Below are 12,986 nucleotides of genomic sequence, written 5' to 3'. Positions count from 1 at the left end.
AAAATCCATCCAGGCTCCATCCAATGCTGCACAAACATGGGGTGCGCAGTGTCTGAAGGGATGTAAGATTTGCCCACTATCTATATTCCTCTTTTTATTGCTGTCTTATTGAGACATTGCCCTATTAAAACGTTAGTTGTCGGGCCTTTCTTACTGACATCCAGAAAGGACACTGGACTGTCTCTCCCTCTCTCACCTCACCCCCTATGTCATCCTGTGCTGGGGAGGAACACTGCAGAGGAACACTGCATCACCTGCTCAGAACTCCTGTAGTGTTTAAGCTTTTCCTGGGAGTTCCAGATTCATTAAAAAAAATAACATCGGTGGTTCTGAAATCTGCTTAGCTGGGTCTTAACAAGACTCACTGGTCTGCTGGTTTAACAGTGTTTATCTCTAGGAGATGCTATTTAATGTGCTCTTTGACAAACAGTAGAATAAAAATATTTTAGCCTCCTTATATTATGGATAATTTTTGAGTGGCCATTTTGCTGGCTTATCTCCGTTATAAAATATTTGCTTATCTCTAGGATCTGTCAACAGACACAGTGGCTACAGGAAAAGATATTTTTGCTGACAATGCTGTTCTCTGGAAATGTAACTCCTGAAGTGGTACTGCTGTGCTGGTTACTGCAGATATGCTTCTCTAATTCCTTCCTTGTAGACCTGCCTTTTGAAATCCACCAGATTCCATGCTCCATTTTTTTCAGTGTCACTAAATCTCAAAATGTGATCTTGGCTCCTCTCTTTTTCTATTTTCTTCTTATCCAAAGCAAGAAGATTTGGAAAATCTGATTTAGCATATTTTGATAAGAATTAAATGTATCTGTTTAGTCAAGATACAATGTCAAAAAACAACCCAAAGTTATACTGTTTACTAAGAGTCATCCCGTACATTCCTTGTTCTGTTCCTCTTCTGCTGTGATGTAATATGAGCATCAAGTTTCATATTTGTAGTAAAACATTTTTACAGATTCTTGGTTTTCATCTTCATAACTCTTAGAGCAGGAAACCTAGTAATAAGATACATGACATTTAAACAAGTGTTTTAAATATTCAGAGCAAATGGAAACAGTGTTTATGTGTAAGAGTGAATTTCATAAGAATTATGTCAATTTCTAAGCCTTTGCAAACATCTATTTGGAAACACATTCTGGTTACCTTTTTATTTTATTTTTTTATTTTTTTTCTGTTAGGCATACAGAAACGAAGATGCCAAATTTAAATGACTGGCAACTCATCATTCAAATTTTCATAGAGACATAAGAAATGTTTCTAAAGCTTTAGTTTCCTGAGGAGCAAAAAATGTGTTTGTTATGTTTTTATTGTAGAAGTAATTGATGGGAAGAGAGAGAAGAAGAGTAGTTTCCATTATCATTATTACTATTTTATAGTCCATGAGGCACAATCTTAATTTTCTTCTACACTGAGAAAATATCACAGAAAATATTGTATGCATTGCCTCATATATCTAGTATACAGCTATTTCAAGTTTATTGTGATTACAAATCATTAATCATTGTGTGATTAATGGATCGTTCTGAAAATATTATTAAAATATTATAAGATTGCCTTGAATAATAATAAAAAGGAAAAAACTGCTGTCATGTTGAGCATGTATTATTTTTAAAAATACCCATACAGTATGTGCCACTAGACAAATGTCATTTGCTCTTGCCAAATAATAGGTATTAACTACCCTTTACTTCAAAATGCTTGTAGGCAAATCTAGCCTTACAAGAGGGAAGACTTGCAGCTGCTCAAACTGAACTGAATAACGCACAAAATCAGCTGGATGAGAAGCAGATGGAACTGGATCAAGTACAAGCCATGTATGATACTGCTATGAAAGAGAAGCAGGCCTTACTCGACGATGCTGAGGCTTGCAGAAGGAAGATGAACAATGCCACAGCTCTGATAGAAGGATTAGGTGGAGAAAAGGTACTGGCACATTATGAGTAGGATTCCAGAACAGAGTTGGTGCTAGTTTTGAGAATACTCCGTAATCATCATTAGTAGTGCTCTAGAAATTCAAGGCAAGGTGATATCTTCATATCATATAGCACTTTATTTTAGTTATTATTTTTTTTAAAATCCTTCTATCTATCAAAGTAAAAAAATTTCTTGTGTTAACTGAATTCTTATGTATAATGTTTTATGTCATATCATGCGACTCATATTGGGATAAAGTTCAAATTTAAAGACAGGGAGCCAAATTCCTCTTAGCATTAGTAAGAGGAATTAGGTTTAACCTAAATAATTGCCCTAAAATATTCATAAGAAGGATTACTCTCTTTTTCTCACCAAGTATTCAAGAATAGCAATTTGAAGCTTGACTAATTTTCTGAATTATATTTTAAGTTCAGATTGCTACTGGAACCTTTCGCAGAATTATGGGCTAATCATTATCCTCTGCACTGAGCTTGAAGTTTTCAGTATGAAAGTTGGAAAGTATGCACATTTTTCTGTCTTCAGCTTCTAATGGAACCTGAGGGTTTCCAGAAGAAGCAGGATAGTCTTTTTTTATTGGCTGATTATTTCCTTTGATAAATCCTCGCTTGCAATCACACACAGTCAAAACTGGTGAGAGCTTTGACTTCATCCATTGAATCCTGTAAGGCCTGGACATCAGTGTTTGTTTGCATAGATGTGCTTCAAACTGTGTTAGTCAAAAATGTTAGATGCTTTGGCATATTTTTCAGTGAACTTCTAAATCTATAGATCAACACCAAAACAGGAGTTAGAGCGCCTTACTGTGGGTTTTCTGAAGCTTTGTGCTAAAAGGTTTTGTAAGAGCTGTTATTTCATTCTACTTTTGAAAATTCAGAGAAAACAATAAGAGACTATATATAGCACTTGGAGCCTTGGGCAAAAATGGCACTGGTTATATGTGTATTTTCTCAGTTTAAAGTGTGCAGGTCCTGACCAAGATTGCGTGCAGAGTGATTGGAAGGGAATAGAAAACTGTGGAGAAATGAATAAGCAAAGCTCAAAAATAGTATTCAGATAGTAACAGTCATGGAATAATTGAGATTGGAAGGGACCTCCAAAGATCATCTAATCCTAACTCCCTGCTCAAAGCGACCACCATGTCCCCATGATCATCACGAGATCATGACTCTGAAGCTGTGTGCATACCTCCAATTCCTTGTGTTTATTCTGCATGCTGTGCACATCAGTGTGCAAACATTTCAGAGAGGTGCCTAGCTGTGCTAATTTCCCAGAAACAGTATGAAAGCTATCCTATAGTTCTGTCTGGTAGGCAGTTCCTTGTTTGTGCGGACATTGCTTCAGGTGGTCCTCCCTCAGCCCTGTTTTATTGATTACTAGGTCCCTACTATAGACACCACTCCACACATTTTGTTTGCCAACTTGGCAAACCTCCAGTTCCTCACATTATTGTTGGTCATCGTCTCCCTCGTCTTCATTCCTCCTTTAAAACCCTCCTTACCATTTTGGCCAGCCTGTTGGCAGAGATGCTTATGCCCCACTTAGGAGGCTGTCATCTCTTTCAAGAAGACTTCTACTTCTGAAAAGGATTAAAGACAAAAATACTCAAGGCTCAAAGAACAGTTATTTACCAGAAAGAAAGAAAGAGATTCTTAGATTAGATCTTTATGTTAGGTTTGTGTCCGGTTAGTCTAACTTTTTTATAATACTTTTACATACAGCTTCGTTGGACAGAAAGCAGCAAAAACTTTCAAAATCAAATCACTAATTTAGTGGGGAATGTCCTTCTGGCCACTGGATTTCTTTCTTACTCTGGACCTTTCAATCAGGAATACAGGAATTTGCTGCTCCAGTTGTGGAAGAAAGAGATGAACAACAACAAGATTCCATACAGTAATGTATGTGTTCATGCTTTGTTCTAACTTTATTCTTTACCTTGGAGAGAAATAATGTTAAGAGCAATCCATTCCATAAGAATACTTAATTGAAAGATTATTTATTTACTGGCTGTCATATTCCATCATTTTTTTTAGTAAATAAAAATTCTGTACAGTTGACAACTGAGCTTCTAAAAAATGTGTTTTAAAATCCTCTTTATTCTTTCATGCATCACAAGATTAGTACATAGGACAAGGCTCTGCCAAATCTAAGATAGAGAGCGTACCTGAGCTGTGATGCCCTTGAAGAAAATTGCATAACATGGGAAATGAGGACAAATGTACCAGGTTAGAAGAGATTTACCTTAATATAAGGGGTTCCATCAAGTAGTCAGATTTTTCCCCTATAGTTGGTGTTTTTCACAAATACTATGTTGTGTCCATGATTTCAGTCATAAAGGAAAGCAAATCAGCTACATCTAGCATTTACTGAAAGTAGAAAATAATTATATGGAAGAAAACACCAGTTATACCTATCTCCCTCAGTGTTTTAAGTCATCACCTTATAATGAATAATTTGTGAATATTTGTTTGAGAATATCACCCCACAACTGGTATTGCTGTGCCCATAGAATTTTCCATGCAGCCTGCCATGTTAGGCCCATAGGATGGTACAGAGGTGGAGAGATTGGTCTGCAGCTTCTCATCTGGCTGGGAGTTACACTCCAACCAAGTTCCAGGGGCCCAGCAAGATTTATACTTTTTCCCCTTCTACCACCTACAATCTGATGTGCTGCCACTAAAAATCTGTTCTCTCTCTAGATGTCCATTTTTCACTCTGAACTGTGAATTTAAAATAGAAAGGGTAATTTGGATGAAAGGTTTTTTTCATATATTTCATATTACTGACAGACTACATCAGAAATTCTTTAACATACTGTTCTTAATATGTAAAATCATAAGCACAACAAACTAATAGAAATAGAAAGTTCCATTATTTTCATTTAGGCTTTCTTAAGTACAACATTTTAATAATCTAATTTGCTAGAAAAATATCTGTAAAATGAAAACATAGTTTTTTCTTTTTTCAAGCTTCGCACTTCACTTTTAGTTTTAGTATAGCTAAAGTATATATATATATATATAAGTATATATATATTATATATATATATATAAGTATAGCTCTTGATTGACGTAAAAAATACTCTTACACCCAGTTATAGCACAGACTATTATAAGTTTTGAATCAGGAAATATTACCTCTGCACACCCATGTGTTAGCAATTAATGCCTTTCTGTCACACCCTCTGCTGTCTCCCCACACCATTTAATTCAGTTTAATTTGAAATGTCTTGTTGAAATGATTAAGTTAAAAACAGGAAAAAAAATAAATACCACTGCATTTTTAAAAGCTTGGTTTTGCCATTTCAGCATTCTCCAACTGTTTAATCCATGTAGATTTGTCACCAGTAAGGCTGTTCTCTGTGAGTTTATTACAGCTGCTCCTCAACTGGCTGAAGTCTGTGTGGGCAGTGGTGCCCTAAAATGCATCTGAGGTGATGTCCCACCATGCAGCTTCAGTTCCCTGAACACATCATGTACTACCTTTAATGAAGTGAGCAACCTCTGTGAAGGGACTATGATACAGGACAGGTTCCTTTACATGAACCTTGTTCTTTCCTTTGCCCACCATCTGTCCCAAGAGTGCAAGATCTGGCAGTTCTTCTGGTACATATATTTGCACTAGCCTTGTTCCTACTCCATGACTTTGAGGAGGTCTGTCTAATATTCTTCCTCAGAACTGGAAGATAGATTCATGTGGAAGAAAGAATTTTAACCATACTAATCGAAACTGTGTTTCTGAATAATCTCTGTCCCCTTCCACTTGGTTTTCTCAATTCCTGTGTACATTTTCTCCAGCAGTGAAGGGCGAGAAATAGTTCAGGGAATCTCTTCTACTCTAAGTACAGCAATGGAGGCATTGAGCCCAAAAGGCTTCTGTCCTCAGCTTTCAAAACTTTTGAAAGAGCAGGTGCTGCTGGAAATTGCTGGGAATAAGTGAGCAACATGTGTACACACATGGCTCCATCATTGTGAAAAAGTTGAAGGTAGATCCCTATTTCTGTTGCATCTTCTTTTCAGGTTCTTGGGGGATTTGACACTGAAAACACAGTGGATAGTGCTTCTCTTAACAGTGATTGACCTTGACTTGGCAGAGTGAACCTCACAGCCCAGCCCAGTATATAGTATGATGTATGAAGATTAATGATTCTGACCTACCCAGCAAAGCTTTCTGAGAGCTCCTGATGAAAAAGTAGTATGTAAGGCCTGGATGGATTTATTAATAAAGTACTAGTAACAGTGCAGTCTCAGGCAACATTCTTCACCAGCGTGGTATGGGAGTTCCCCTACATACATTTATCCCAAGGAAGCTCTTTCTTAAACGCTGTACATAATGTTCTTAAAAGCTACTTACCTTGGGGAATATCTGTCAAGATTCTTGCCATTTAAGGATGAGAACTTGGATGTAAAATATCCTTACAGAGAAAGAAAGAACAAACTGAATTTTTGCCTCTGTGAAGATGTTCTGACTGCATTACCACTAAGCTGCGGCCTTCAAAATTTGAGGAATACTTTTTGATTGTTTCTGTGCTGCTAATGTATCTGCTTTTCTCATATAGACAGACTAGATACAGAATGTCATAATTAACGTGTTTCAAACCGTAATTACCATTCTGTTTAGATAGCTGTTGTTAAGGACAGGACTATGATTTCAGTGACAGTGTATGGAAGAGTGTTTTCATTTTTTTTTTTTTCAGTGAATTAAGTACTCACAAAAAGCAGCAGATGGGCTTCTCTTGGTACTTCACACCACAGGAAAGAAAGCAGCTTTGCAGTTCAAGCAAAAGGCTTGACATCTGCCTTACTTTGTCACAGACTAACTGGTTGTGGGTGTATGAGTCATTTAGGCATAACAATTTAGAGAGCTGTTTAAAATTAGCTATCTGTCTTTGTAGTTAGGCGTTTAAATAAGTTTCAGAGTCTGAAACTTCCTCCTGCAGTAAAAAAAAAAAAAAAATAATAATAATTAAAAAGAAAATGAAAGCTTTTTGGACCCTACTCATCTGCTTTAGGAACTAAATATGGCTTATATGGCTTTAGGTTCTGATTGCTGAAAATTCTGGCTATTAAATCCTCTACTGTCTTTTTCACAACTGGAAACTGGATTCTTAAAGTTTCTGTCTTCTGAAAATGGCTTGTGCTCCTTAATTCAAATTCTTCAATAATAAGAGAAAAAAAAATCAAAGAGGTAAAAAACCTTTTGAGTCTTGTAACCATAGATATTACTAACTTGTGATTATCACAAGTCTTACAATATTTGAAATCTTGTCTTAGGCATCAGCTGCTAAATTATGTGATTCCCAGGCTTTTTGTTTCTTTTTAGACATGTTTGTAGAGAAGGGTTAAAAAATTAGAATTCTTGAGTGAAAAGTGAAAGGAGCAAATAAAAATCATTCAATTTTATTCTTTTTAAACTCACAAATATTATTATTATTATTATTTATTTTTTATTTTTTATTTTTTTTTTATTTTAAAGAGCTTGACTTATGATTTTAGGCACTGTTTTCCTCACATACACATTCCTGACAGGCCAGTCACTGTTCCTAGTGAATAAAATAAAGCAGGTTGGTCATCAGGGGCAATCAAACTTTAGGAAAATACATGAGCTGGGAAGAGTTCTGACCATAGCAACAATAACTTTCCATGATAGCCCATGGTTATTGGTCCATAACATATATCCTCTTTCTCCTCTCCGTCCACCCACAAGCCATCCCATACTCATGCACATGGCTGGAAGGCGCTTTACAACTTTATGGCAGTATGAAGCTCTTCTGACAGAGACAAGCCTTCCTAGGCCTTCGGCCTAGCAAGAAAAGAGTTTGCCAACACCAAAATGAACTTGTCATTAGATATGGAACTGGCTTCAGAGTTTCTCCAATGCTATTGGTCCCTTTCTTTGGTGCCATTCATGTCTTTTAAGAATTAATAGACCCTCAAAGCTTGAACAGAATTCACTTTCACTATTACCCCACTTCAAAGGTTTAGTCACTGATCTTTGAAGAAAGGAAAGATAAACAGTAACTACCAAATACATTCTACCATGCCTTGTGATCAGAATAAGAATGCAAGCCTTCCGTCCAACGTTTTAGTTTTCCTCCTGTAACTGCTAGTAATTTTGTCATTGCGTATTTTCTGTTAGGACCTGAATCTTACTGGTATGCTTGTTGACAATGCTACTGTTGGTGAATGGAACCTCCAGGGTCTTCCAAATGATGACCTTTCAATTCAGAATGGCATCATTGTCACCAAAGCATCTAGATATCCTTTGCTGATTGATCCACAAGGTCAAGGAAAGATCTGGATTAAAAGTAAGGAAAAGAATAATGGACTCCAGGTAAATACTTCATTTAAAATTTTTGTGTCTGTTCTTTCATGTCACAGTTAGCAATGCAAACTATTTTTCCATCTTACTTTGCCCATGTGTTACGATAATTTGAATCTGATGTTTCTGGTATACAGCTAGACAGAAATTAAAATAAGACTGATGCAAAATCTGTGACCTATCTGTATCAGGGTGAAATAACTTGTACTGCTTTGTTGTTTCCCAGAGAGATAGTTTCAGGAGAAAATTGGTATTATCTCTTATGTAATATGTATTTTTATGATTATTTTTTAAATTACTTTTCATAGAGAAAGAGAAATATAGGGGAAAAGTAAATGACTTGCAAAACTAAGACCAGAGAGTATCAAACAATCAATGCCACATGGGTATAACACTTTAGGGTGAGCATTTTCAGATGACAATAGGGAAAAGAAAAAGGGAGGAATTAGAAAAGGACCATGGCAGCCTGAGGCAGAATGAAAATCTGGTGATATTTGAGGCATATCAAACACAGAGTCCAAATTTCAGCTGCATCTCGATGACTACATGCATGTGATAAAAATATGTATTGCTTATTTTGTCCACCTTTCTCAGTTTCTGTCTAGCAGTGCATCCTGCTTGGGATCTCTGTCTTCTATTTTATTCAAAACTTTTTTTTTTTTCCTTACAATCAGCCTACCCTCCACACTTTATTATGCCAATAAAGATAAGATGGATCATGATAAAGATCTAGAAATATAATATATTTTCAGACCAGATCAAGCATGATACTGAAGACTTAGTTGTTAAAGTATAAAATCTTTCCTATAACTGTAGATTATCACGCGAATACCCTGGTATACTACCTGTACTCAAAATGAGAGTGGTGGATAAGGAAAAAAATGAGAAAGATGGTAAGAACGGGAATATCCAGAGAGCTGTTTACATCATGGTGATGTCATGAGTTAAATCTTTAACCTTCCATGGCTGGGCCTATACTTATATTTTCTACCACCCTTAAGAAAGGCCCAGCATTCAATCCCGCATTAAATGCATTTTCTGGTAGATAGAACATGCTCACAAAACGGTATAGAAACATAGCTAGCAACAGGAAGTATTACCTGAGAAGAGAGAAAAAATAATAGAGAGTATTCAAAGATCTTGAAAAAATAGATGTCTTTATTAAAAATATGAAAAAAAAAAAGCTCTCCTAAAACATGAGAATTTTAGTCACAAAATGATTCAGGCAGTTTGTAACTGCGTGAAACCTATTGTCTTATGGTAGATTACATGGCTTCCTCTAAATTACACTAGACCTTACTTTGGCCCCCAAAAACTAGGTCAAGAAAAGCTCACGTGAATATTATTTCCCAACAGGAAATAATAGACAGAATGATGTATCTCTTATTCCACTGCTCTCGAGACTTGCATCTCCTACTCAGGATTTCAGAGAGCTGCCAAGCTTAGGGCAGGAGAGGCAACAGTAACTCTCCCTGAGTTAGAGACCTGTACCGACTCTTTCTACCATGTTGTACCTTTTCCCCCAGAAGTTTAAAGCGTCCTTCAAGCTGCAACTTCAGTTCCCTCCCTAAAGTGACACTGAGTTTGTTTTGCCTACCTTCCAGGTGGCTGCTGTAGCCACTTGCTGGCACACACTTATGGACATTGAGCCTCCGTTTTCTGGTCCAGTAATTGCGTATTCACCAATGCAAAGACTGGCAGATTTCTTCTTTCCCCTATTCATACTTTTTGTACACTATAGGTGATGGTAACAGAATAGTGTCTACCAGGCTTGCCTTGTGGTCACTATGCACAAGTATACGGCCTATGAAATCTGTGAGTCCTGAAGGGTACTCTCAAAATTTGTGACTTTGAATACACACACGTGCAACCTCTAGATACAGAGGAAGTTTTTTTGATGAAAATTCAGTCAGCAATGAGCTTTTAGACATCTTGTTTCAGCTGTGTTGGAAGAATCTGAATTCTCCCCCTGTAAAGTCCAGGAGGAGCAGGGTTATGTCAAGAATCTAAATATCCAAGTGTTTAGATTATGCCTATACATCTGGCATATTGTATTTTGCTGTGGTCTTGTTAGGGTTATATTCCTGGTCAGTCAGACACTAATTATGCCTATATATCTGGCATATTGTATTTTGCTGTGGTCTTGTTAGGGTTATATTCCTGGTCAGTCAGACACTAACTTCATCCCTCAGTTTCATTTGGACTAAAATTGCACTGTTTTGGTTGAAACAAGTATGCCTATGTTACAACAAAGCTAAAAGTGCATAGTGGTGGAATATAGAACTAATTTTTAAATAATACACTGTTTTAAACCCATGTAATTTGCCTCTAGATATTGTAATTATACCTTTTTCAAAGAGTATTCCCTTCAAGACAGGTACTTTATTTTAAAAAGCATGTCTATCCTAGCTTGTTTTCTGGTTAAAAAAAAATATTAAAAAATCATGGTATAACAGATGTTTGGAAAGACTATCCAGTACTCATCTCAAAGGTATATCTTACAATTATTAAATATAAATAAATGATAAAGAACCTATGTGATTTTTAGTAACTTTAAGACTTGATATTGTGAAATAGAAACTTTATTGGAAATTCAATATCTGATACGAGATTGTATGATTGGTTCCTGACTGAACCCTATAAGTATTTACCTGCTTCACATTAGTGTTTTGAACATAAATCCATTAATACTTTAAAGGTATTCAGACACTACAGTAATTAGATAGACTGATAACTAAATATACAGGCAACAGTGAAGAAAAACAGCAAGTATGATCCTGTGTTCTGTTAAGCTTAAAGCAAAACTTCCATTCATTTCAGAAGAGGCAAGTATTGCTCCCTAGAATGTAATCATTTGTGTAGATATCCCAGGAGGAATATTCTTTCTGAATACTGCAACACATTTTGTACTGTTTTCTTTGTGCTTGCAAATGCATGCTATATTGTGAACCAACCTTCCTAGGTTACAGCTATGAACCACAAGTTCTTCAGAAGTCATATAGAAGACAGCCTGTCCCTTGGCCGACCTTTGTTAATAGAAGATGTTGGAGAGGAACTTGATCCTGCTCTAGATAACATCCTGGAAAAGAACTTCATAAAATCTGGTTCATCACACAAAGTAAGATGAATTGTGAACATGAAAGTAAAAAGACAGTAGGACAGATGCCGTATCTGATAGTCTGGATGATGTAGAGATTCACACTTCTGCAATACTTAAAAAGATCAGCAATGAACTACTGAGTTTTCTTGTTTGCTCCCCTTAAGCAGAAAGTTTTAAAAGTGTAAATAAATTTTTTTAAAAAAGATCTTATCTATTTTTCACTGGATGAAATTACTTTTGAAAATTGAGTCATTTTTTTTTTATTTTCAGGTGAAAGTAGGTGACAAAGAGGTGGATGTGATGAAGGGGTTTACCCTTTATATGACAACAAAATTGGCTAATCCTGCATATACTCCAGAAATTAGTGCAAGAACAACAGTGATTGACTTTACTGTTACTATGAAAGGGTTGGAAGATCAGCTCCTTGGCCGTGTCATCCTCACGGAAAAACAGGTATCTAGTAATTTGCAATATTTGTTTAGAGGGAAGAATTGTTCAGTATTCGCACCGTGAATAGATATATTTTATGTCTTGGCTGAAATCAAATGCAAGAACAAAAATGCGCATGTAAGTTTATTTTTCTGTGTTTTTGCTGAAGGACAATGTGGAGCTGTTTTTTAATGGAATGGGGAGACCTCAACAAACAGTTGTTTTAAGATCTGGCCTTGGAAAGAGAAAAAAGAAAATTATCCATTAATAATGCACCACAGGCATATACATGACATATATGAAGCATCTTTATTCCTTTATGTATAGCAAATGCTCCTTGTTCAGTCAGAAAACTCTTTTATTTCTGAATTCTTTTTTTAAACTTAATTTGAATTAGATGAAAAAATGCTTATGAACTCATACTTCTTTTGCCAGCCATGGTCTAGTGTGCAAGGAGATATGAAATTTTTAAGGAGTCTTCAGCACTGACTTGACCCTGCTCCTACTAAAATTTCCATTGATTTTTTGTAAGCAAATGTGAGGAAGAAAATCTCCCAGGTGTTTCTCAGAAGTTTTATTTCAAAATACAAAATCTGAGACATCCATCCTCCAAAATAATGTGATTCCTATTCTTAAATTGTTCTTACTTCTTTTTGTGTGATCTAATTTAACAGCCTAGTTATCCAAAAACTTAGAAGTCAATTCATTACAGGCACTGGGGACAAGTTTTTTAATCTTTTATTTTTTTTATACTGTGGCAGTCAACCAATAAATTGTATTGTTCAATTACACTAAAATGAAATATTTGTTTCTTTTCTCATTAAAGTGAAAGCAAAGAAGTTGCATTTCGTAGCAAATTGAATGGCTTATTTATTTCAAATGGAACATTTCATAACTGCACTTTTGTGAGGAAAGTAACAAAGATTAAGGTATAGGTTAGCAGAGCTGCTGCTTTCAGTAAATAACACAGCTAGGCTTGCTTATGTGAGAGCTGTTCCCCACCTAAGGGAATTCATTCCTCCTCCTTCCACTTCGCAAGAGCATGTTCTAGACAGCGTGCTTTAGTGGTGCTGACACTTTCTCCAGCCAACATCTTTCCCTTTTGTTCATACAAGCATTTTCTGACATACAGACAAGTCTAAGAGCCCTTCCTTCAGCCTGATGGTCCCAACCAGAGGTGAGAAAGTCA

At 36.1% G+C, this 12,986-nt stretch overlaps 1 protein-coding gene across 1 annotated transcript in view; it reads left to right on the top strand.

Moving 5' to 3' along the window:
• LOC121066050 (dynein heavy chain 5, axonemal-like) overlaps positions 1–12,986 on the top strand; it is a 149,051-nt gene that overhangs the window by 93,714 nt on the left and 42,351 nt on the right. Inside the window, 5 exon segments of the mRNA XM_040549372.1 lie at positions 1,720–1,938; positions 3,669–3,845; positions 8,086–8,280; positions 11,231–11,386; positions 11,639–11,821. Coding sequence (XP_040405306.1) covers positions 1,720–1,938; positions 3,669–3,845; positions 8,086–8,280; positions 11,231–11,386; positions 11,639–11,821 — 930 coding nt within the window.

This window comes from Cygnus olor, chromosome 2 (assembly GCF_009769625.2).
Source record: "Cygnus olor isolate bCygOlo1 chromosome 2, bCygOlo1.pri.v2, whole genome shotgun sequence".
NCBI lineage: Eukaryota > Metazoa > Chordata > Aves > Anseriformes > Anatidae > Cygnus > Cygnus olor.
This window is presented reverse-complemented; position numbering and strand designations above follow the sequence as displayed.